A 21,088-nucleotide genomic window follows, 5' to 3' on the forward strand; every position below is an offset into this window, starting at 1 on the left:
AGGACCAACTGTCCTGACTTGTGCTCCCTTGGGCTAGCCGGACTTCCCAGAGCCCCTGGGCCCAGCTGCTTCTTGCTGCTTGTATTGAGCCTTGTGCCACTGCTGTTGGGTGGCAAATGGTGCTTCCTGCTGGTTGTCCTAGTTGTAGGAGTAGCACCTGAGTGTGCCATGGCTGCTGTTGTAGCACAGCCATCTGCAGCTATTGCTGGGCCACCGCCAGCAGATGTGCCAGCCCCACTCTTCTTTCCCTTCCCAAATACTGGGCCAGGTCCCTCTGGCCCTATTTCAGAGGCTGATCAAGGTGCTCACATGCTCTGTGTTCTGTCGCAGACACACCATCCTGGAGCACCCCCTTGTGGTGTGACATGGCATTTCAGCGACTTGGCCTCACTCTTCCCCCTCTAGACTTCAGTGGTCTGGTGCAGTGGGGCCGTGGTCCTCTGGCCAGGCCATGCTATAGTTCCACCTCTTCTGGGAAATCTGTGTCCCAAACAAATATTATTTGATAGAATAATGGCAATGCACACGTCTTCCGCCCTGCAGGCTCTTCTTCAGGCTCTCATTTGCCAGAGCAGTGACTCTGGGCTTCCCACAGGAGCCCCTCAGCAAAATCTAACACCAGCTAAAATACAAACTCACTTCTGCCCAGCCCCTGCCTGGCTCTCAGCAGCCCTCACCTTCCACAGACTGGAATCTGCCTGGAGAAAGGGTCCACCCTGGCATGAGTTCTTAGCCCATTTTAGGTTCTTTCCCAAGTGTGACCCCCTGGCAGGTGTAACCCTGCGGGGCTGTTAGAGCTCTCAGCTGTAACTAAACCTTCTTGGTTGGTGTGAGATCTGCATCCCATCCCATCCCCATTCATCTCTCCAGATGAAACCAGCAGTAAATTAACTGCTTCCTGGTCACTGCAGCAGTGGATTATGATGGCGCTGGTCCTCCCTTGCATCCCCAGTACCTGGGTGGGGTGTGTTCACCTCTCAGAGAGCTGGCTGCTGGCTCCAGATCCTGAATTTCACCACTTAGTGATGGTATCTGCTGCAGAGCTCTTTGGGGGTTTAAAGTACCATATGAATCTGCACTAGATCTTTCCTAATCTAACAGGCTAAACCCTCCGCAAAGTAGGTCAGTGCCACACAAACCAGGTCAGTGCAGGAGCAAACATCTCTTGCAGTGTGTGGATTTCTCTGCTGGCTTCACCAGAGCCTTTTCCTAAGGCAGCACTGTGGCTAAATAGAGTGAAATGGTTTTCCTGTGTGTGTTCAGTAGCTGATGTCTTCATTTCTTTGCCTTTAACAAAGTGTATGCTCCCTGGAGGCATTGGGTGCATTGTCCTCATTGCACGGACACAACACTAGGAGAATCTCCTAGGTGGTCAAATTTTTTTTTCCATCTTAACTTCTTTCCTCCCCCAGCCCCCCAGCCACAAATGAACTCCCCTATCTGATCTTTTAATACCATCAGAACATCTGAAGCCATGGGTGTTAGTGCTGTGTGCGCAGTAGGGGATCCCGACAGCTCCATGGAAAGGGAGGCTAGGGTATCTGCACTGCCCAGAAACCACCTACCCCTCCCACCCTCTTCACATAATAAAATAACTCTAAACAGGGAAGTAAAAGCTTCTGTTACACTTAGGCCATAGACTACCTGGTGCTTTCTAATTGGCTGTCAGAGAATGATCCTGAATGCCATAGACGTGGCTGGTTCTCATTTATGCACGTCAAGTTCCTTTCTTAGTTGGGAGTAGTTGACCCGTGTATACGCTATGCAGGCTGGTCTAGGGGTGATCGGAGAATGTAATGATCAAAAACCAGCTTCTCATAGTGCCAGAGATTTTTACCCACTATAAAAGGTTACAGTGAATGTATAAGGGGGAGCCTCTCCCATTTGCAATGGTTCTATATGTAGGATGACCACACTGTAGTACCATGATTAGTGTCCTCTAGCAATACAGCAGGAGCCCTCCATCAACTGGTGGTCTAACACTTGCAAATACAACACTGACTGCCTCAGATGGGGTATCAGTGATGGGGATTGAATCTGGGACCTCTGGATCTTAATGCAGGAGTGCCTGCTGGCTTATTAACTATGTGGCCTGGCCACCAGTAGAAAGGGACAGAGCATCATTGGCTGTCCGTGGGTGGGGACAAAACTAGTACAAGCTCCTTGGCTGCACTTCTGCATTAAGATCGAGAGGTCTCAAATTCAATCCCCATCACTGATAGCCCCTATGTCAAAAATCAGATGGGGTCTGAACTGTCCATCCCACCACCACCGTCTTGGCTTCATAGCTTCTGATCCAAGTCCCCTGAAGGTCTGGGACTGACGAACTAATGGTCCAGTGTAAGATTGGGGCTCAGGAACAACATGTATATGTAAAACCCTGTGTTCCCTTTGCAAGGGGAAAGTGCTGCACAGCCACTGCTGAAGGCAGAGTTTGAGATACTTGGCACCTAATACACACTGGCAATGAGGCTCCCATTGTGGGATGCCAGGAATCAGATCTCCTGCTGTGGGGCTTCTGTTTAGCTGCATTTTTATTGGGGGGGGGGTTTCTCTTCAAATTTGCTTTTGGAGAGTGCCTGCCTAGAGAGCAGGGTCTGAGCTGCACCTCCATGGTGGGCATGAAGTGCTAAAGCCTTGTAAACCCAGCTGAGGCTAGGTAATACCCAGTTGAGTAGGTAGATAGGGTGTTCCAGTGCAAGGCTGCTTGCTGCACTCCACTTTGATGGTTTGCTGACTGTAACGCAGTTGCACTCTCTCACTTAGCCACGTAACATTTTCAGACTCCATTTCCTAGATCTCACTTTTGTTTTCAGGGTGTGAGGGCTGAGAGGCCCGTAAACATTAGTCTTTTTTTCTAATAAAAAAGGCAAAACTTGACTGAAGCCTGAAAAGCTAGAATAAAATGCCTCTATTTTCAACACACCTGCGTTTTCATTTCTGGTCATTGGTGAGCGAGCTGCATGAGGGAGAGTGACTGTAGTGGGGGGCGGGGCTGGCTACTGCTGAGGTAGAGCTACAGGCTCTGGCCAAGAGTCCTAGCTTGGGACAAATGGGAGTTTGCAGCTTTGAGTGGTGGGGGGTGGTTTAATGTGTATTACTGTAAGAGCCTAGGGTGCAAGTCTGACTGGGGCTTCTTTGTGCTAGGTGCTGTGCAACTCTGTCCCAGCCCCCATGGGCTCAGTAGAGGCTCCTGATGTGTATATTTGTGTATTTTAACCAGAGGCCACTGTAGCCACAGGCAAGTTTAGCTAGGGTAAGAGCAGCATACCTAATTCATCAGCCAGATTCCTGTTAGTAATGTTTGTATTGGGGTGGGGCCTAGAACTTGTCAAGGATCAGGGCCCTATTATGCCAGGTGCTGCATGCTAATCCCACAAAAAGTCGGTCCCTAAGAGACAACAGGTTGGGGAGGGGGGCAGGCCAACAGCGAGTGATTATAATTTGTGTAACAGTATCACTAGCCCCAGCCAGACCTAAAAGTGAGTCAGGCCCCAAAATTCACAAGTTCGGTTTTAAAATCGCATGTTTTGGTTTTTTTTAAATGGGGTGGTTCTCTGTGGAGACTGAGTCACATTTTCAAACTTAAAGAATGAGGAGTCCTTGTGGAAAATATAGTAGGAAGATACACACACAGACACACACACAGAGAGAACATGAAAAAATGGAGGTTGCCATACCACCTCTAACGAGACTAATCAATTAAGGTGGGCTATTAGCAGCAGGAGAAAAAAAACTTTTGTAGTGATAATCAGGATGGCCCATTCCAAACCATTGACAAGAAGGTGTGAGTAATAGTAGGGGAAAAATTAGCAGGGAGAAATAGTTTTTAGTTTGCTAGCACTGCCCCTCTGCCGTGTACATTGGCCAAACGGGACAGTCCCTACGTAACAGAATAAATGGACACAAATCAGATGTCAAGAATTATAACATTCAAAAACCAGTTGGAGAACACTTCATTCTCCGTGGACACTCAATTACAGACCTAAAAGTTGCAATTCTTCAACAAAAAAACTTCAAAACCAGACTCCAATGAGAAACTGCACAACTGGAATTAATTTGCAAACTGGACACCATTAAATTAGGCTTGAATAAAGACTGGAAGTGGATGGGTCATTACACAAAGTAAAAACTATTTCCCCAGACTAATTTTTCCCCTACTGTTACTCACACCTTGTCAACTGTTTGAAATGGGCCATCCTGATTATCACTACAAAAGTTTTTTTCCTCCTGCTGCTAATAGCCCACCTTAATTGATTAGTCTCATTAGAGTTGGTATGGCAACCCCCATTTTTTCAGGTTCTCGGTGTATGTTTGTGTGTGTGTGTATATATATATATTTATATACATATCTATCTTCCTACTATATTTTCTACTGCATGCGTCTGATGAAGTAGGTTTTAGCCCCCAAAAGCTTATGCCCAAATACATTTGTTAGTCTCTAAGGTGCCACAAGGACTCCTTGTTCTTTTTGCTGATCCAGACTAACATAGCTACCACTCTGAAACCATTTTCAAACTTGTTTGAGCAAGAGAGCTCAAAATGTACTTTTCTGTATTCTAAACAAAAGCCATCATCTCACTCTAGTTAATTTATCCAACTGAAAACTAAGGCTTGACTTGTTCATAGTTGACAAGTGCCAACGTGGTGAAGAGATTTCTGCTTGTAGAGGGCTCTTCAATCCAGCAAAGAAAGGCACAATGAGAAACTGAAGCTAGACTAAAAATAAGGCGCATATTCTGAAGAGCAAGGGGAATTTAGCTATTAGAAAAAACTGAGATGGAGCTATGAGGGATTATTGCTGCTCTCTTAAATCCAGCTGAGCTATCATTCGTAAAGGGTGAATTATACTTCCACCCAGAAGTAATGGGCTTGATGCAGGAATTATTGACTGGATTTCTTTGGCCTGTGGTAAGCAGGGGCTCAGACTAGATGATCAGGGGACTGGAACACATGACTTATAAGGAGAGGCTGAGGGAACTGGGATTGTTTAGTCTGCAGAAGAGAAGAATGAGGGGGGATTTGATAGCTGCTTTCAATGACCTTCCAAAGAGGATGGATCTAGACTGTTCTCAGTGGTAGCAGATGACAGAACGAGATGTAATGGTCTCAAGTTGCAGTGGGGGAGGTTTAGGTTGGATATTAGGAAAAACCTTTTCACTAGGAGGGTGGTGAAACACTGGAATGCGTTACCTAGGGCGGTGGTGGAATTTACGTAAGAGCCTTTGGTGAGGGACCTTGTCAAAGGCTTTCTGGAAATCTAAGTATACTATGTCCACTGGATCCCCCTTGTCCACATGTTTGTTGACCCCTTCAAAGAACTCTAATAGATTACAGAGTGGTAGCTGTGTTAGTCTGTATCAGCAAAAAAAACCATGAGTGCTTGTGGCACCTTAGAGACTAACAAATTTATCTGGGCATAAGCTTTCGTAGCCCACAAAAGCTTTTGCCCAAATAAATTTGTTAATCTCTAAGGTGCCACAAGTACTCCTCTAATAGATTAATAAGACATGATCTCCCTTTACAGAAACCATGTTGACTTTTGACCAACAATTTATGTTCTGCTATGTGTCTGACAATTTTATTCTTTACTATTGTTTCAACTAATTCGCCCAGTACTGACGTTAGACTTATCGGTCTGTAATTGCTGGGATCACCTCTTGAGCCCTTTTTAAATATTGGCATTACATTAGCTATCTTCCAGTCATTGGGTACAGAAGCTGATTTAAAGGATGGGTTACAAATCATAGTTAATAGTTCTGCAATTTCACATTTGAGTTCTTTCAGAACTCTTGGGTGAATGCCATCTGGCCCCAGTGAGTTGTTACTGTTAAGTTTATCAATTAATTCCAAAACTTCCTCTAATTACACTTGAATCTGTGACAAATCCTCAGATTTGTCAGATTCCTTGAGGACCTGCTCCATGATTTATTTGTTTTAAACCTGCTTCCTATTGAAAAAATGGCAGATGCAATGCAATGTTGATAAATGCAAAATAATGTACATTGAAAAACATCATCTCAACTACACACCTCTACCCCAATATAATGTGGTCCTTGGGAGCCAAAAAAATCTTATCGCATTATATTGAACTTGCTTTGGCCTCCAGCATTTCCATTATTAATAGTCAGTTCCCGCCCCCGACTGACCCCTCAGAACCTCTGACCCATCCAACCCCGCCACCCGCTCCCTGTCCCCTGACTGCCTCGACCCCTATCCACACCCCAGATCCCTGACATGCCCCCGGGACTCCCAAGCCCTATCCAACGCCCCCGTCCCCTGACCGCTCAACCCCCAGAACCTCTGAACCATCCAACCCCCCCTGCTCCCTGTCCCCTGATCGCCCCCCAAGACCCTCGGCCCCTTATCCAACCCCTCGGCCCCAGCCTGGCACCCTTAACACGCCGCTCAGAGCAGCATGTCGGAGCCTGCTGTGCTGATCCGCCAGAGTGTGCAGCCCCGCCCCCCAGTGCACTGCTTTACTGCGTTATATCCAAATTCCCGTTATATGGGGGTAGAGGTTTACATACAAAATGATGAAGTCTAAATTAGCTGCTACTACTCAAGAATAGAGATCTTGGAGGCATTATGGAAAACATCCACTCGATGTGCAGCAGCATTAAAAAAAAGCTAACAATGTTAGGAACCATTAGGTGCCGCGCCGCAGCAGGTAATTTGGGGGGGGCGGGGCTCAGGGGAACCAGTCCCCGCCCCAGCTCACCTCCGCCACCCTTGGCCTGAGGGGAAGCCGCAGCCTGCTTCTCAGCCCTCCATGGCTTCCCGCTGAACAGCTGATTCGCGAGAAGCCGGTGCGGGGGGGGGCGGGGTGGAGAAGCAGAGCAGGGCGGTGGGTTCAGGGGAGGAGGCGGAGGCAGAGTGGAGGTGAGCTGGGGTTGGTCATGGGATGGGGAGCTGCCGGTGGGTCCTCCAGCCCTGGAGCACCCAGGGAGTCGGCGCCTAAGGCACCACTTTTGATGTGATCAGTGGGGGAGTGGCTGCTCCCCCTGCTCTCCCCCAGCTACGCTCCCCTGCCCCTAGGAGCCAGTGGGACCTGCTGGATGCTTCCTGGGAGCTTCCCCAGGTAAGCACCGCCGGGACTCCCCACCTCGCCCCCCGGCAGGTGCCTCTGGCTCTAAAGGGTGGGGTGGGCACCCACTACAGTGGCCAACGAGACCCTCCTGCCCGGTTCTGGGGTCAGTCAGGGGACGGGGAGACGGTTGGATGGGGCAGGGGTCCTTGGGGGGAGGGCTTCAAGGAACATGGGGGGGGGGGTTGGATGGAGCAGGAGTCCCGGGGGGTGGGGTTGGGCAACAATGCCCTCGTGGGGTGAGGAGGGAACCCTTTGTTAAGATTTTGGCAACTCATCACTGATCTGCACTCACTACACCACTGGGAGGGCTTGCAAGAACTCTGGAGGGCAGGATTAGATTTCAAAAAGATCTTGATCAAGTGAGGAATTGGTCTGAAATCTACAAAATGAAATTCTGTGAGAATAAGTGCAAAGTGTGACATTTAGAAAGCAAAACTCATATGCACAACCACAAAATGGGGAATAACTGGCCAGGTGGTTGCATTGCGGGCAAGGGTCTGGGGTGCTAGTGGGTCACTGATGGAATGTGAGTGATGCAGCTGTGAAAAAGGCTCATATTGTTAGGGGTGTATTTACAGGAGTGGGGTATCTGAGACACGGGAGGGAACTGTCCCGCTCTGTTCCGCACTGGTGAGCCCTCAGCTGGGGAAGTGCGTCCAGTTCTGGGTACTGCACTTTCAGAAAGAGGACAAGTTGGAGAATGCCCATGGGACTACAGCTCCCAGCATGCCCTGGGAAGGGCAGGCCGCGCCATAGGACTACAGCTCCCGGCGTGCCCCGGGCCCGGCAGGCTGGCCCCTCGCGTGCCGTTGGTCCGGACAGGCCGGAGGGCGCGGAGCCGGCTTGGGGCCCGATGGAGGCGGCTCTGCCGCTGCGCCCGGTCTATGTCTGTAGCCCAGAGTACCTGGCGCTGTGCGACTCGCTCTGCAAAGTGCCTAAAAGGGTGGGTGAGCGGGGGGCCCTGTGGGGGGTGGGTAGGGCACTGTGGAGTGCGGGGTGGGGAGCTTGGGGGGCGGGAAGGTTGGGGGGCAGGATAGGGCGGGGCGGTGTGGGGAGCTGGGGGGGCACTGTGGAGTGCGGGGTGGGGAGCTGGGGGGCGGGAAGGTTGGGGGGCAGGATAGGACGGGGCGGTGTGGGGAGCTGGGGGGCACTGTGGAGTGCGGGGTGGGGAGGTTGGGGGGCAGGATAGGACACTTCGGAGTGGGGAGCTGGGGGGGCAGAGTAGGGCACTGTGGAGTGCAGGGTGGCAGGGTGGGGATGTTGGGGGGCAGGATAGGGCACTGCGGGGTGGGGAGCTTGGGGGGGCCTGTTGTGGGCAGGGTGGGATGGTGCAGGGTGGGGAGCTGTGATGGGCTCGGTGGGTAGCTTGAGGGGTGGGGTGGGGAGTTTGAGGGGGGTCCTGTGTGGGGTGGGGTTTCTGGGTGGAGGTGGCAGAGGGTGGTGGACCCTGGGGAGCAGGTTGTGACTTTCCCATCCTAGCTTAGAAGGGTCTGGTGTAATCCAGTGGTCTGGGAGTAGCAGCAGGGCGGGTATAAAAACAGTGTGAAGCACACCCCCTGCCAGTGAGAACATCTGTGTTATAATTGTTATTTGTACATCTGGAGGCCTTTCCGGAGATCAGGGCCCCGTCGTGCTCAGCCCCGCACAGACACATAGCAAGCGATGCTCCCTGCTGCAGAGCCTCAGCTGGCTGAGGGGAAAAGGGGAGCTGCCAAGGGGAAGAGATTTATGTGACAAAATAGCGACATGGGAGCTAATGTACCCCAGAAAGATTTGTAAGGACCTTTAAAACCTGCCTGAGGGAGAAATCGGGAGCAGGGAACCTTGTTTAGGAAAACGGGGCATAAATCTGTTTTGCTTTGATAACGTTTATGTTAAAATCTACTCCTCTTCCCTGTGCTTAACTCCAGAGGGGGGATCTCAGCAGACCTGGCAGTCTCTAGACAAGCTGCTGTTGGGAATGCTCGACCCGGTTGCAACAGATCCCAGACTGAGACAGACCTGGATAAAATCCTTATACCAAACTCTGCACCCCCATGTATTCTGCAAATGCCATGTTCTTCAGAAGAACTATTTCAGGTGTAAAAAGAAAAGGAGCACTTGTGGCACTTTAGAGACTAACAAATGTATTTGGGCATAAGCTTTCGTGGGCTAAAACCCTGATGAAGTGGGTTTTAGCCCACGAAAGCTTATACCCAAATACATTTGTTAGTCTCTAAGGTGCCAGAAGTACTCGTTCTTTTTGCTGATAGAGACTAACATGGCTACCACTCTGAAACCTATTTCAGGTGTGAATAGGAGTAAGATGATGTTCAAGCCTTGTATCGGTATTGCTGTTTAGGTTTTCACAAGGCTGCCTATAACCATAGTTTTCAAGCACTAAACCCATCCAAGTCACACTGGGAAGGAAATCCATATAAGGGTGGGGGAAAAGAAATATTGAGTGATTCCTTTTAATTAAAAAAAAAAAGGAAAAGGAAAACAAAGAAAAAGCTGTTTGAAGCTGCTCAGAGTTCAGGAGTGGTTGATATAGTCCCTGGGAGATGGATCAGTGGGCAGAGTCCAAGTGAGATGGTCAAAGATGCATGATAAATTCAGTATATCACATGGATGTCACCTGTGTGGTATATATAAGGACCTTTGGGTTTGTTTTTTATTTTATTTTTAATTTCTTGGGATTTTCATTTTTATTAATTTAAAAAAAAAAAAAAACCCTGGAGAAAATAGGTAAAAACTGAAATCAAAGGGCAGAGTGGGGGTAGGGGGAAGCCGAGTCTCACCATGTGGCAGTAGCCTTCCACTCCTTGCAGTGGTCCAGCCCTTTCAGCTTCCAGGACCTAGCTCCCTGCCCTTCTCATTCTACCACTGTGTGGAGGAAGCAGATGGGGCCATGGGGAAGGGCTGAGTTCTGAAGGGGAGCAGAAGGCTGCATCCCTGACTACTGGCCCCTGGTGTACAGAGCCCCTCCTAACCTGGCTTTCCCTTCCACACTGCCACATCTGGTTTCCCTGCGAAAAATTCCTGGGTCCTGAAAAAGCCAAAATTTGGATGAAAATCAGTAAAACCTGAATATATATATATTTTTTTTTTGAAAACCCAGGAATTTTGTGGGGAAATTGGTAAGGCCCTTCATTATTAGTCTTTTGGTACATAGGAGCACCGTTTAAGTTTAGGATCTCTGACATATCTGCTGTATGTTTGTGTGGAGGTTAGGTTGCAAGTTGTTGGGTTCGGGACATTCTTCTGCATATGGCACAGGCCTACTTGGTAACCCATGCATAACTTGGTAACCTGTGCTCTTATGTTTCTATTCTGTAGGCCAGTATGGTGCATTCTTTGATCAAAGCATATTCCTTACTTGACCACATGAGGTAAGTCACATCATCTATTTCCTGAGGACTGTATGCTAATTGCCTGATCCTGTAGGTCAGAGGTGGGCAAACTATGGCCTTCCTGGCCCTTGAGCTCCCGGCCGGGGAGGCTAGCCCCCGGCCCCTCCCTTGCTGTTCCCGCTCCGCCGCAGCCTCAGCGCACTGTGCCACCAGGTCACTGGCCTGCCGCTCCTGCCGGGCAGTGCGGCGGCGTAGCTGGCTCTGGTATGCTAAGGGAGTGGGGGGTCTCGGGGGGCAGTCAGGGGACAGGGGGCGGTTGGTTGGGGTGGAGGTTCTGGGCCGGGGGGGCAGTCAGGGGATGAGGAACAGGGGGATGGGGGTGGAGTCCCCATCCCCCTGTTCCTCATCAGGGGCGGGGGTATGGATAGGGGTCATGGCAGTCAGGGGACAGAGGATGGGGGTTGGATGCGGAGGGGGGAGGTTGGGTGGGGTCTTGGGGGGTGGTTAGGGGCGGGGAGGTCCTGTGAGGGGGCTGTCAGGGGTCAAGGAGCAGGGGGGGTTGGATTGGTTGGGGGTTCTGAGGGGGGCGGGAAGTGGGAGGGGGTGGATGGGGGCAGGGGCCTTGCTGTTTGGGGAGGCCCAGCCTTCCCTACCCGGCCCTCCATACAGTATCACAACCCCGATGTGGCCCTCGGGCCAAAAAGTTTGCCCACCCCTGCTGTAGGTGCTGAGTATCATCAGCTCTCCAGGAACTCAGTGCCATGCACCACAGTGCAGGATTGGGTCCTGCATTCTGTGCGTTCATAAAACCCATGCACTTAGTTCTTGTGTTGTTGATTTGTAAGCAGAATTTGCTTGTTCTGCTAAATGGACAGTGTTACAGTAGTTCTAACAGATGCGATTTATCATCAGACGTCAGAATCTGATAAGAAAAGTCTTCCAGATACTAAGTATCTAGTGCTTTTTTTTTTTTAAATGTGCCATGCCATCTTCAACTTCTATTAATGAGTGACAGTGACCAAGCACTGATTAGCTTTCCTGCTGCTAGTAGAGCCTGATGGGCAGCTGGGAAACCAGCATAGACCATGTCAGTTTCTCATTGCTGCTTGAGAACAGACTAACCAAGTCTTAGAGCTATTCATGGGGTACAAAGGACTCAGACAGAGGTTTGGAGTACGGTATTGAAGAGCGCTTCCCTCAGGAGGGTGGTGGGAATTGGGTAGGGAGGAAGAGAGGTCAACACTTCTCTTCCAGCGCTTAAGGGAGCTGGTTTATGTGTTCAAACATACTGGACGCCTGTTTGCCTGCTACAGATGATAGAACCTCTGAGCAGTGTCCAGTAATAGCATCTTAAAGGAATCCCAGCTTTTCTTTGAATGCTTGTTCATGTTGATTCCATTCTAGGTGTGCGCATGCCCACGTGCATGGTCGGAGATTTTTGCCTTAGCGGTATCCGTAGGGTTGGCAGTGGTGCCCCATTGAGTGCCGTGCTCATGCGCTGGTATATCAGGTGCCACCGACCCTACGCCCTCTCAGTTCCTTCTTACCACCCATGGTGGTTAGTCGGAGTGCCTTTCTTTGCATTGCAAGGGCTAGTGGTTTTCTTCTTACTGACTTGGAGCCTTAGGGCCTTGTAAATAGTTAGTTTATAGTAGTTAATGCTAAGTGTAGTTAATAGTTAGCAGTTAGAGTCCCAGTGGGTACTTTGCCCCAGGTGAGGCATTCCCGGGTCTCCAGGGTTTAAGCCCTACATGTACTGCGACAGGCCTATGCTGCCTCAAGTGCCTGGGAGAATCATATGTTAGAGATAAGTGCTTAATTTGTTAAAACTTTCAGCCCTGCATGCAGAAGGAGTGGGATATTCATTTACAGGCTCTCCTCATGGAATTTGCCCTTCATCCAGCTTCTGTGCCATCCCACCAGGACTCGCTGAGGGCCTCGGTGTGCTCCCAGCACTGGGCTCCATCCAGCACCATTCCCTGTCACCGGTGCCCAAAAAGAAGGCTAGGAAGCATGGCTCCCTGACATCAGGCAAAAACAGACATGAGCCATTGGGCAAGGGACCCACTTCGAGCCATGCAGCCACTCTGGAGCCCCACACTTGTGCCTCCCCGGTCGGGACCCTTAGCCCCTTGAAAGATCCACCACTGACTCCTGGGAGCGGCATGGGACCGAAACCCCCAGATGGCACCAACGCCTTCACAAGCTTCCCTGGAGCCAAGAGAACAAAGGCCTCTGCCTGCGCTGCTGATACAGCATGTGCCTCAGAAACTAGTAAAGGCTCCCCTCGGGGGCAAGCCAGCTGCTAAGACCCCTTGGGGCGGTAGAGTGCCACCGATCCCCCGAGATGAAGCGGCACTCTCCACCTCCATGCCGCAGGTCACCGGAATAGCAGCCCAGACCCTCTGGGACTTGCCCTAAGTCACCAGCACTGTGATTGCGGTTCCCAGCATGGATCGCCTAGAGGAAGGTGCTGGTCTCCGTATGACCGGCACTGTTTGCCCTCCCACCAGTTGTTCTCTCAGCGAAGATTCCGGCCGCCTGCCTCATGTGTTCCCTGTTGTGTTTCTGGTTCCCCCGGCACCGGTTCCCTCGATACCGGCACCAATCCCCTTGCTCCAGGCACCAGTCTCCGACAGCGACAGTCAGCAAACAAACTCAAGCATTGATAGCCCCACCGTGGTCACCGGAAGGGGATTCCTCTGGCATGGAAGCTCAGTTCAGCCCCTTGCCTAGACGGCACTGGCGCAATGGCCTTATTGCAGCCCGGCCCAGCAAAACACCCTAGGGGCCAGAAGCACTCATTTTCAGGGTGCAGTCAAGAGCAACGCACCAGTCACCTCCCAGGATTCATTCTGCTCTTTTCTCAACCATCTTCGTCCCTTCTGTTTGGCCTGGTCCCGAGTCACCTCAGACCGTTGGGTGCTGGAGATAGAGTTTTAAAGTTACACCCTGCGTTTTTTGGCCACTCCTTCCTTCCAGTCCCCATCCTTCCCATCCCTCTTCAGGGACCCTTCACATGAGCAACTCCTCGTTCAAGATGGGCGGTGGAGGAGGTCCCTCAGGAAATGACAGGGAAGGATTCCACTCCCGTTATTTCCTAATCCCGAAAGCAAAAGGGGGCCTCAGGCCCATTTTGGACCTGTGATGCCTCAGCAATTCTCTCAAGAAGTTGAAGTTTAACATGGTCTCTCTGGCCTCCATCATCCCATCCCTGGATCCAGAAGACTGGTACGTTGCCCTTGGCTTGAAGGATGCATATTTCCATATTCCAAGGTCACAGACGTTTCCTCCATTTCATAGTGGGGGGAATGCCATTTCCAGTTTACAGTGCTCCCCTCTGGCCTCTCATCGGCTCCAAGGGTCTTCACAAAATGTATGGCACCAGTGGCCACTTACCAAAGACATTGAGGGGTCCAGGTCTTCCCGTATCTCGACGATTGGCTCATCAAGGGCAGGTCTTGGGAACAAATGCAGAGAAGACTCGATCTGGTGCGTTCCACCTGCCGCAACCTGGGCCTGTTGATAAATGAGGAAAAAATCCAACTTAAGGCTAGTCCAACGCATGAAGTTTATTGGGGTGGTTCTTGACTCCACACGAGCCAGAGCCTTCCTTCCAGAGGCGTGTTTTCAAGTTATGTTGGACATGATCTCCCATGTGAAGAACCACTTGCTCACCATGGTTCACACCTGCCTGCAGTTGCTGGGCCACATGGCCACCTGTACATACATGGTCAGTCATGTCCGGCTCCACCTGTGGCCTCTTCAAGCATGGTTGGTGTCTGTTTCCCCCCCCAACAGACACCACATACACCGGGTAGTCAGGGTGCTGGATCACATCCTGTTATCCCTGAAGTGGTGGTTGAACCCTGGGTTGATGTTGCAGGGTATTCCCTTCATGGCCCCGTCCCCGTCGCTGACCCTGGTTCCAGATGCTTCTGACCTGGACTGGGGATCCCTCCTGGGCAAGCTCAGCACTCAAGGCCGCTGGCTGTGGGACGATCTGGCCCTTCACATCAATGTCAGGGAGCTAAAGGTGGTTCGCCTGGCCTGCCAGGCTTTCTTGCCCCACCTGAGGGGCAAGGTGGTGCAGGTCCTCACGGACAATACTGTCATGATGTATTACATCAACAGGCAGGGCGGAGCCAGGTTGTCAACCCTTTGCCAAGAAGCTCTCAGCCTTTGGGATTTCTGTGTGTGGCATTCCATTCATCTGGAAGCTGCGCACCTGCCGAGGACCAAAAATGAGCTAACAGATTGCCTCAGTAGGACTTTCTCATCTCACCACGAGTGATTGCTCCATCCAGAGGCAGCTAGTATGATCTTCCGAAAGTGGTGAACTCCCCAGGTGGACTTGTTTGCGTCCTGCCAGAACAGGAAATGCCACGTGTTCTCTTCAGTCCGGGGGATGGACGGGGTTCCCTGTCTGATACTTTCCTGCTCCTGTGGTCGGAAGCCCTGATGTATGCCTTCTTGCTGGTGCCATTGATCCACAGAGTCCTCGTGAAGATCAAACAGGACAGGGTGAAGGTTATCCTGATAGCTCCTGAGTGGCCTTGCCAGCACTGGTTTGGCATGCTGCTGGACCTTTTGGTAGCTGTGCCGCTGCAGCTTCCTCTCTGTCCAGCCCTGCTGTCCCAGGAGCATGACAATGTTCTGCATCCAAACCTAGAGGTGTAGCACTTGACAGCATGGCTACTGCGTGGCTGAATGCAGAGGAGCGGGAATGTTAGACCCAGCTGCAACAGGTCCCAGACTTGAGTATCAGAAAGTCCTCCACCAGAGAAACTTATCTGGCAAAGTGGAAAAGATTCACATGCTGGGCTTCGGATCGGTGCGTCTGTGCCGAGCACACCTTGCTGCAGGTGATCCTGGATTATCTTCTGCACCTCACATTTCAGGGCGTGTGACACTCTGTATCTCTAGTGAACACCCTGTACCCCCATGTTCATCCTTATAATACAATTGTATGTTACCCAATGCAAACTTTGTCATATTGTATGTCTTCGGAAGGCTCATGATGCACTGAGCATTGTAGTTACAGTAATGTTATAGGTTGTAATTTCATATATGTATTGAGTTATGAGGCTGAAAATGTGTCCTCATGGCTTAAAACAAGCCCAGGCAAAACTCTCCAGGAACAGAGGGGAAGTTCAGACCTCATCAGGGCATGTATGGGACAAGCCCAGCCCAGCCTCACAGGAATAAAGGACACTGGCCTAGGCAACAAAAAATATCTGTTGGACTCTCGAGTGAATCACGCCCCTCCCCCCTTCCTTTGGTCAGTTTGGGACGATGAGGTAATGCTCACCTGACCCTGAAGGGGGGAGGGGCAAAGCCAAGAGAGAAGAAAGAACATGATAAAAGGGAGAGACATTTGCCTTGCTCCTCCTCTCTCTTCCACCTCCATCCAAAGACACCAAGTGACTGAAATGCTGATCAAAGGGGAGAGCCTGGCTGAATGGCAACGAGCCAGCCTGTGGTGAGACGCATCTTAGTGTGTAAGGGCACTGAAAGTGTTAAGATCAGCTTAGAATGCGTTTTGCTTTTATTACATTTGACCAAATCTGACTACTTGTGCCTTGACTTATAATCACTTAAAATCTATCTTTTGTAGTTAATAAATGTGTTTGTTTATTCTACCTGAAGCAGTGCGTTTCGTTTGAAGCTTGTCAGAGACTCCCCTTGGGATAACAAGCCTGGTATATATAAATTTTTTTGTTAAATTGACAAACTCATATAAGCTTGCAGCGTCCAGCGGGCATAACTGGACACTGCAAGACGGAGGTTCCGAGGGTTGTGTCTGGGACTGGAGATATTGGCTAGTGTCATTCGGTTGCACAATCTAAGTAGTGGCTGGCCAAAAGTGCTCACTCACATGCTGGGAGCAGCTTACATGCCAGAGGCTGTGCACGAACAACTCGGGAGTGCGGATTCTCACAGCAGAGCAGGGTAAGGCTGGCTCCCAGGGTCAAGGATTGGAGTGATCTAGCAGATCACTGGTCCAGATAACACAAGGGGAATGTCACAGCATGTCCCTGTCATTGATCAGGGTTCACCTGGCCACTATTTCGGTGTTCCACCCTCTGTTCCAAGCCAGGTCGGTCTTCACTCACAACATGACAGCCTGGTTCTTGAAAGGTCTGTGGCATCTTTACCCTCATGTCTGGAACCCTGTCCCTCCCTGGGATTTGAATCTCATGCTGTCGAGGCTCATGAGGCCTCCCTTCGAACCTCTGGCTTCTTGCTGTTTTCTGTTTCTCTCCTGGTTTAGCTGCAGAGTGTCTGAGATCAGGGCACTTATGTCAGAACCACCCTGTACAGTGTTCTACAAAGATAAGGTCCAGTTGCAGCCCCACCCAGTGTTCCTGCCCAAGGTAGTTTCCTAGTTTCATGCCGGCCAGGACATTTTCTTACTGGTCTTCTTTCTGAAGCCCCATAAATCTGAAGAGGCGTGCAGGTTACACACCCTGGATGTCCGGAGGGTGCTGGCCTTCTGTCTTGACAGGATACGGCCGTTCCAGGACATGGCTGTTTGTTGCGGTGGCAGACAGGATGAAAGGTTGCCCAGTGTCTGCTCAAAGGATTTCGTCCTGGGTTACAGCCTGCATCCAATACTGCTATGAGCTGGCGAGTGTGCCTCCACCGGCGATAATCAAAGCGCACTCGACTAGAGTGTAAATGTCATCAGCGGCCTTCTCAGCTTAGGTGCTGATCCAAGAGATCTGTAGAGCGGCTACCTGGTCATCTGTCCATACGTTTATGTGCCATTATGCGCTGACCTACCAGGCCTGGAATGATGCTGGCTTTAGCAGGGCAGTGCTGCATGCTGCAAGACCGTGAACTCCAAGCCCACCTCCATTGGCACTGCTTGTGAGTTACCTAGCATGGAATAGACATGAGCAAGCACATGAAGAAGAAAAAATGGTTATCTACCTTTTGTAACTTGTTCTTCTAGATGTTGCGCATGTCCATTCCATTACCCACCCTCCTGGCCATCTGTTAGAGTTGCTGGCAAGAAAGAATCGAGAGGGCGTAGGGTTGGCGGCACCTGATATACCGACGCATGATCGCGGCACTTAAGGGTGTGCCACTGCCGGCCCTACGGATACGGGTAAGGCAAAAATCTCCAGCCACGCATGTGAGCGCACGCACATCTAGAATGGAATGGACATGAGCAACACATCTTGAAGAACAACAGTTACAAAAGGTAGGTAACCGTTTTTTCCTCTAGCCTGATGGGGTGGTGCCTGGAAATTCCCCTGTGGAAGCTTTGGGGCAGAAAAGGTGGTGGTGGCCAGTGTCACGGTTCCAGGGCTCGCTGCACATTTGGCCCTTCTCTAGTCACATAGGTGATATGCCCTGTGTCTTTAGCTATCTCTGGGTGAAATCCCATGATTCTCCCACTCTCAGGCTACAATGCCCTGTGTATCAACTGTGATTGCTTCACAGATCCAACGAGGTTTGGCTACTTGTGGGTCTTCTCGTTGGCAGCTTTGACCCATGGTGAATACAATGACACACAGTAGCCTTCTTAGAACAAAGTAGTGTTTAATCTCAACAGTAGGAACAAAGCACAACCAACACAGGCACTGGCTTCCAACTGTCCCCGGGGGTGCTCCACCCCCGGCCCTGCCCCCACTCTGCCTCTTCCTGCCCACACTCCGCCCCTGCCCCACCTCTTCCAGCCCAATTCCAGCCCCGCCCCTGCTCCTCCCCCTTCCTCCCAGTGCCTTCTGCAGGCTGCAAAACAGCTGATTGTGGAAGGCACTGAGAGAGACGGGAGGAGTTGATTGGCTGGGCCACCGGCAGGCAGGAGTAGGGGGGAGGGTGGGGAGTTTGGCTGCTGGTGGGTGCTAAGCACCCACTAATTTTTTTTCTGTGGGCGCTCCAGAGTTGGCGCCTATGATAACCAGAGAAAGGGGTTTTTAACACTGTAAAAAGTCTATGGTCACACATATCCCTCTTGCTATAGATGTAGGTACTGGTAGGCCTTGCTTATCCCAGACACCCCCATCTCTGGGCACAGGGGTTCAACCTACTCCTCTGCCTCGTTCTCTCTTGTTCTTTAAGGACTGTTCTTTGTTCCAGTTTTTCCGACTTGGATCCCCTTCCGGTAGTTTCCAGATTATTGAAGTCTGTCTGGTGTCAGAGGTCACACTTCAAAGTGATTGACACCTGCATTGTCCTTTCTGATGCTGTTGTCCCCTTTTCTTGCTATGTGCAAGCAACCCCCACTTGAATGAATCCCTTGTTATCCAATAGCAAACAACACAATAATAGATCGAACTGGTGGGCATATGATATTCATAAAATATTACAGGTACTCCCTGGTCTTTCAGACCTGATTTATGTTCTCTAAGACAAGGGGCCAATTCATCATTAAAAACAGAAGACCAGCTGGGGAGACTGGAAGCAGGCGGGACTTTGCTTCCTCCAGGGGCGCTGACCAAACACAGAGACTCACAATGGGGCGGAGGGTGAGATCAGACTGAGGGGGATGCATTCAGGAGTTTGCTGTTTTCCATTGATCTGTAACCCTTGTGTTTTGTAGCAGTAAAGTGTGTGTGTGGTAACGCATTCATTTACTAAGCCTGGGTATCCTTGTTTTACTGTGATGTTGCCCCTGAAGGGGTTAACTCGAAAGCAGAGTTCCCATAGCCAGGTGGACTCCGTGGAATTTGTCTAAACAACTAGGGATTCAGGAAGGCTATGAAACTGGTTCTGGAGTCTGGGGGGCCAGACTGCAGGGTCCTACTGCCCAAGATGGGTGTTTCTGCTCTGGGGTGTGCACCTGAAAGTCACAGAGCTCGGTCCAGCGACCAGTCACTCTCCAGACCCAGGGGCTTAGCAGCATGTGGCATCCAGAGATTGGATTCCTTCATAACGGATTGGTGTCTGTTCAGAGAGTGGGACTAGACCTAGTTGTGACACACAGGTGTTATCATGGGTGGTGAGTATCATGGGAAGGGGGAGGCTGTGCCTCCCCAAACAGCGTAGCATGGCTCTGCCCCCAGGCCAGGCCCCAGACTTGCACTTCCCAGCGCTCTGCCCTGGCTGGCCGGGGCTGGCTGGCCTGCCTCCCGCAGGGACTCAGGGTGGCTGGTGCTGGGGCCGTGCTGCCTGGGGCACCGGGACTGCGGGTGGCTGTAGCTGTGCCACCTGGTGCTCTGGGGCTGGGGGCGCTGCGGCTGGGCCACCTGGGGCACCGGGGCTGGGGCCGGGGGCCACGGTGGGGGTGGTCTGTTCTCCTGCGGGGGAAGGGGAAAAGAGAGGAGCGGGAGAGGGGTCACAAGGGGAGGGGCTGGGCCTTTGGCACAAGAGGAGGGGCCAGGGGCTAGCTTCCCCAACGGCCAGGTCATTGGCCACCCATGGGTGTTACCTATCTATGTGTGTGTGACCAAAATGTTTGGATCTGTAGACAGTCAGCCAAACTCAGAGCAGCAGTAAATAAGAGTGAAAATAGAAATGGAATCCAAACAAGGGCAAAAGATTAATTGCAAAGTAATCTGCAGCCAGTGCCTGCAAGTGCTCCACATCAAAGGCAACCATGATAACATTGCCTCGCACCCATTAAAATCAGTGGCCCAGCTTGGAGCAGGAGGCTTTTTTCAGTCAGAATGGCAACCTTTGCTGGGTGCTTTGTGTCCTGTTTATCTTAATAGCATAAGTCGATTCGAGATCCCTAACCTGAGGATCTCCCAGTCAAGTAGTTCCCTCTATACCTTGTGAATCTGCATTACTGCTCTTGTTCCATCTGTCTTGCTAGGATAGTCAAGCCCAAAGTGGCTTCCATGGAGGAGATGGCAAGCTTTCACACTGATGCCTATCTGCAGCACCTCAAGAAGGTTAGTGAGGAGGGGGACGATGACCACCCGGAATCAGTGGAGTATGGACTGGGTAAGGAGCCTTTTTAAGCAAAGATGAATGAAAGATGGTTGTGTTCGTTTTGAGCTTGAAGTCCTGAGCATTTTCCAGTAGGAGCCGTCAAAGGTTTTCTCCTTTTCAGCTTTCTAAACAAAGTCCAATTCTGCTCTGATAAGTGACTGTAAAAATGGGCTGCTCTCACTGCACAGATCTTCTCCCTGTGTTAATTGGCAGAACTACTAGCTTTCACTACTAGCTAGACACAAAACAATGGTTTACTTGGAAACGAAGTGCATTTGATCAGGTATGTTTACACAGCCTGCGGCAGCAAGCCTCCAAACCTGGGTCAACAGACTTCGGTCGGTGGATGGGGCTTGTGCTAGCGCTCTAAATACAGTTATGTAGACACTGCTTTGAAGTTGCAAACTGGGCTCTGAAGCCTAGGGAGGGGGGTGTCTATATAGCTATTTTGAGAGCTCTAGTGAGTCCTGTCAAGATGGGCTGTGAGGCATGCTTCTGCAGACTTTGTAGACATACTCCCTGAGATGATAAAGATGGAGCTCCAAGAGACATTTTGACAAGGTCACTTTCAGGGTAGAACTATACTTCAGTGGCCATGGCTGAACAAAGAGTGACTTAAACCTTATCTAGATTGCACATAGGTCCAGATTCTAGCCATTGGTATAACTCCATCCATACACCTCTAGTGTGGATGTGCAAAGCTGCTATTTGAACTGCTGGAGCTTATGGGTTTCTGGGGGGGCAGGAAGGGGGTATTACACAGTGACCATCATGCGGA

At 50.8% G+C, this 21,088-nt stretch overlaps 1 protein-coding gene across 2 annotated transcripts in view; it reads left to right on the top strand.

Moving 5' to 3' along the window:
* The first annotated feature begins 7,872 nt into the window (after nt 1-7,872).
* Nucleotides 7,873-21,088, top strand: part of HDAC8 (histone deacetylase 8) — a 127,142-nt gene continuing 113,926 nt past the window's right edge. For both annotated transcript variants that reach the window (XM_084638615.1, XM_084638616.1), the window contains exons 1-3: nt 7,873-8,033; nt 10,409-10,461; nt 20,192-20,322. In XM_084638615.1, coding sequence (XP_084494741.1) covers nt 7,944-8,033; nt 10,409-10,461; nt 20,192-20,322 — 274 coding nt within the window. In that variant the 5' untranslated portion in view covers nt 7,873-7,943. The remainder of the gene's footprint in view (nt 8,034-10,408; nt 10,462-20,191; nt 20,323-21,088) is intronic.

This window comes from Lepidochelys olivacea, assembly GCF_965140295.1.
Source record: "Lepidochelys olivacea isolate rLepOli2 genome assembly, chromosome: 9".
NCBI classification, from domain to species: domain Eukaryota; kingdom Metazoa; phylum Chordata; order Testudines; family Cheloniidae; genus Lepidochelys; species Lepidochelys olivacea.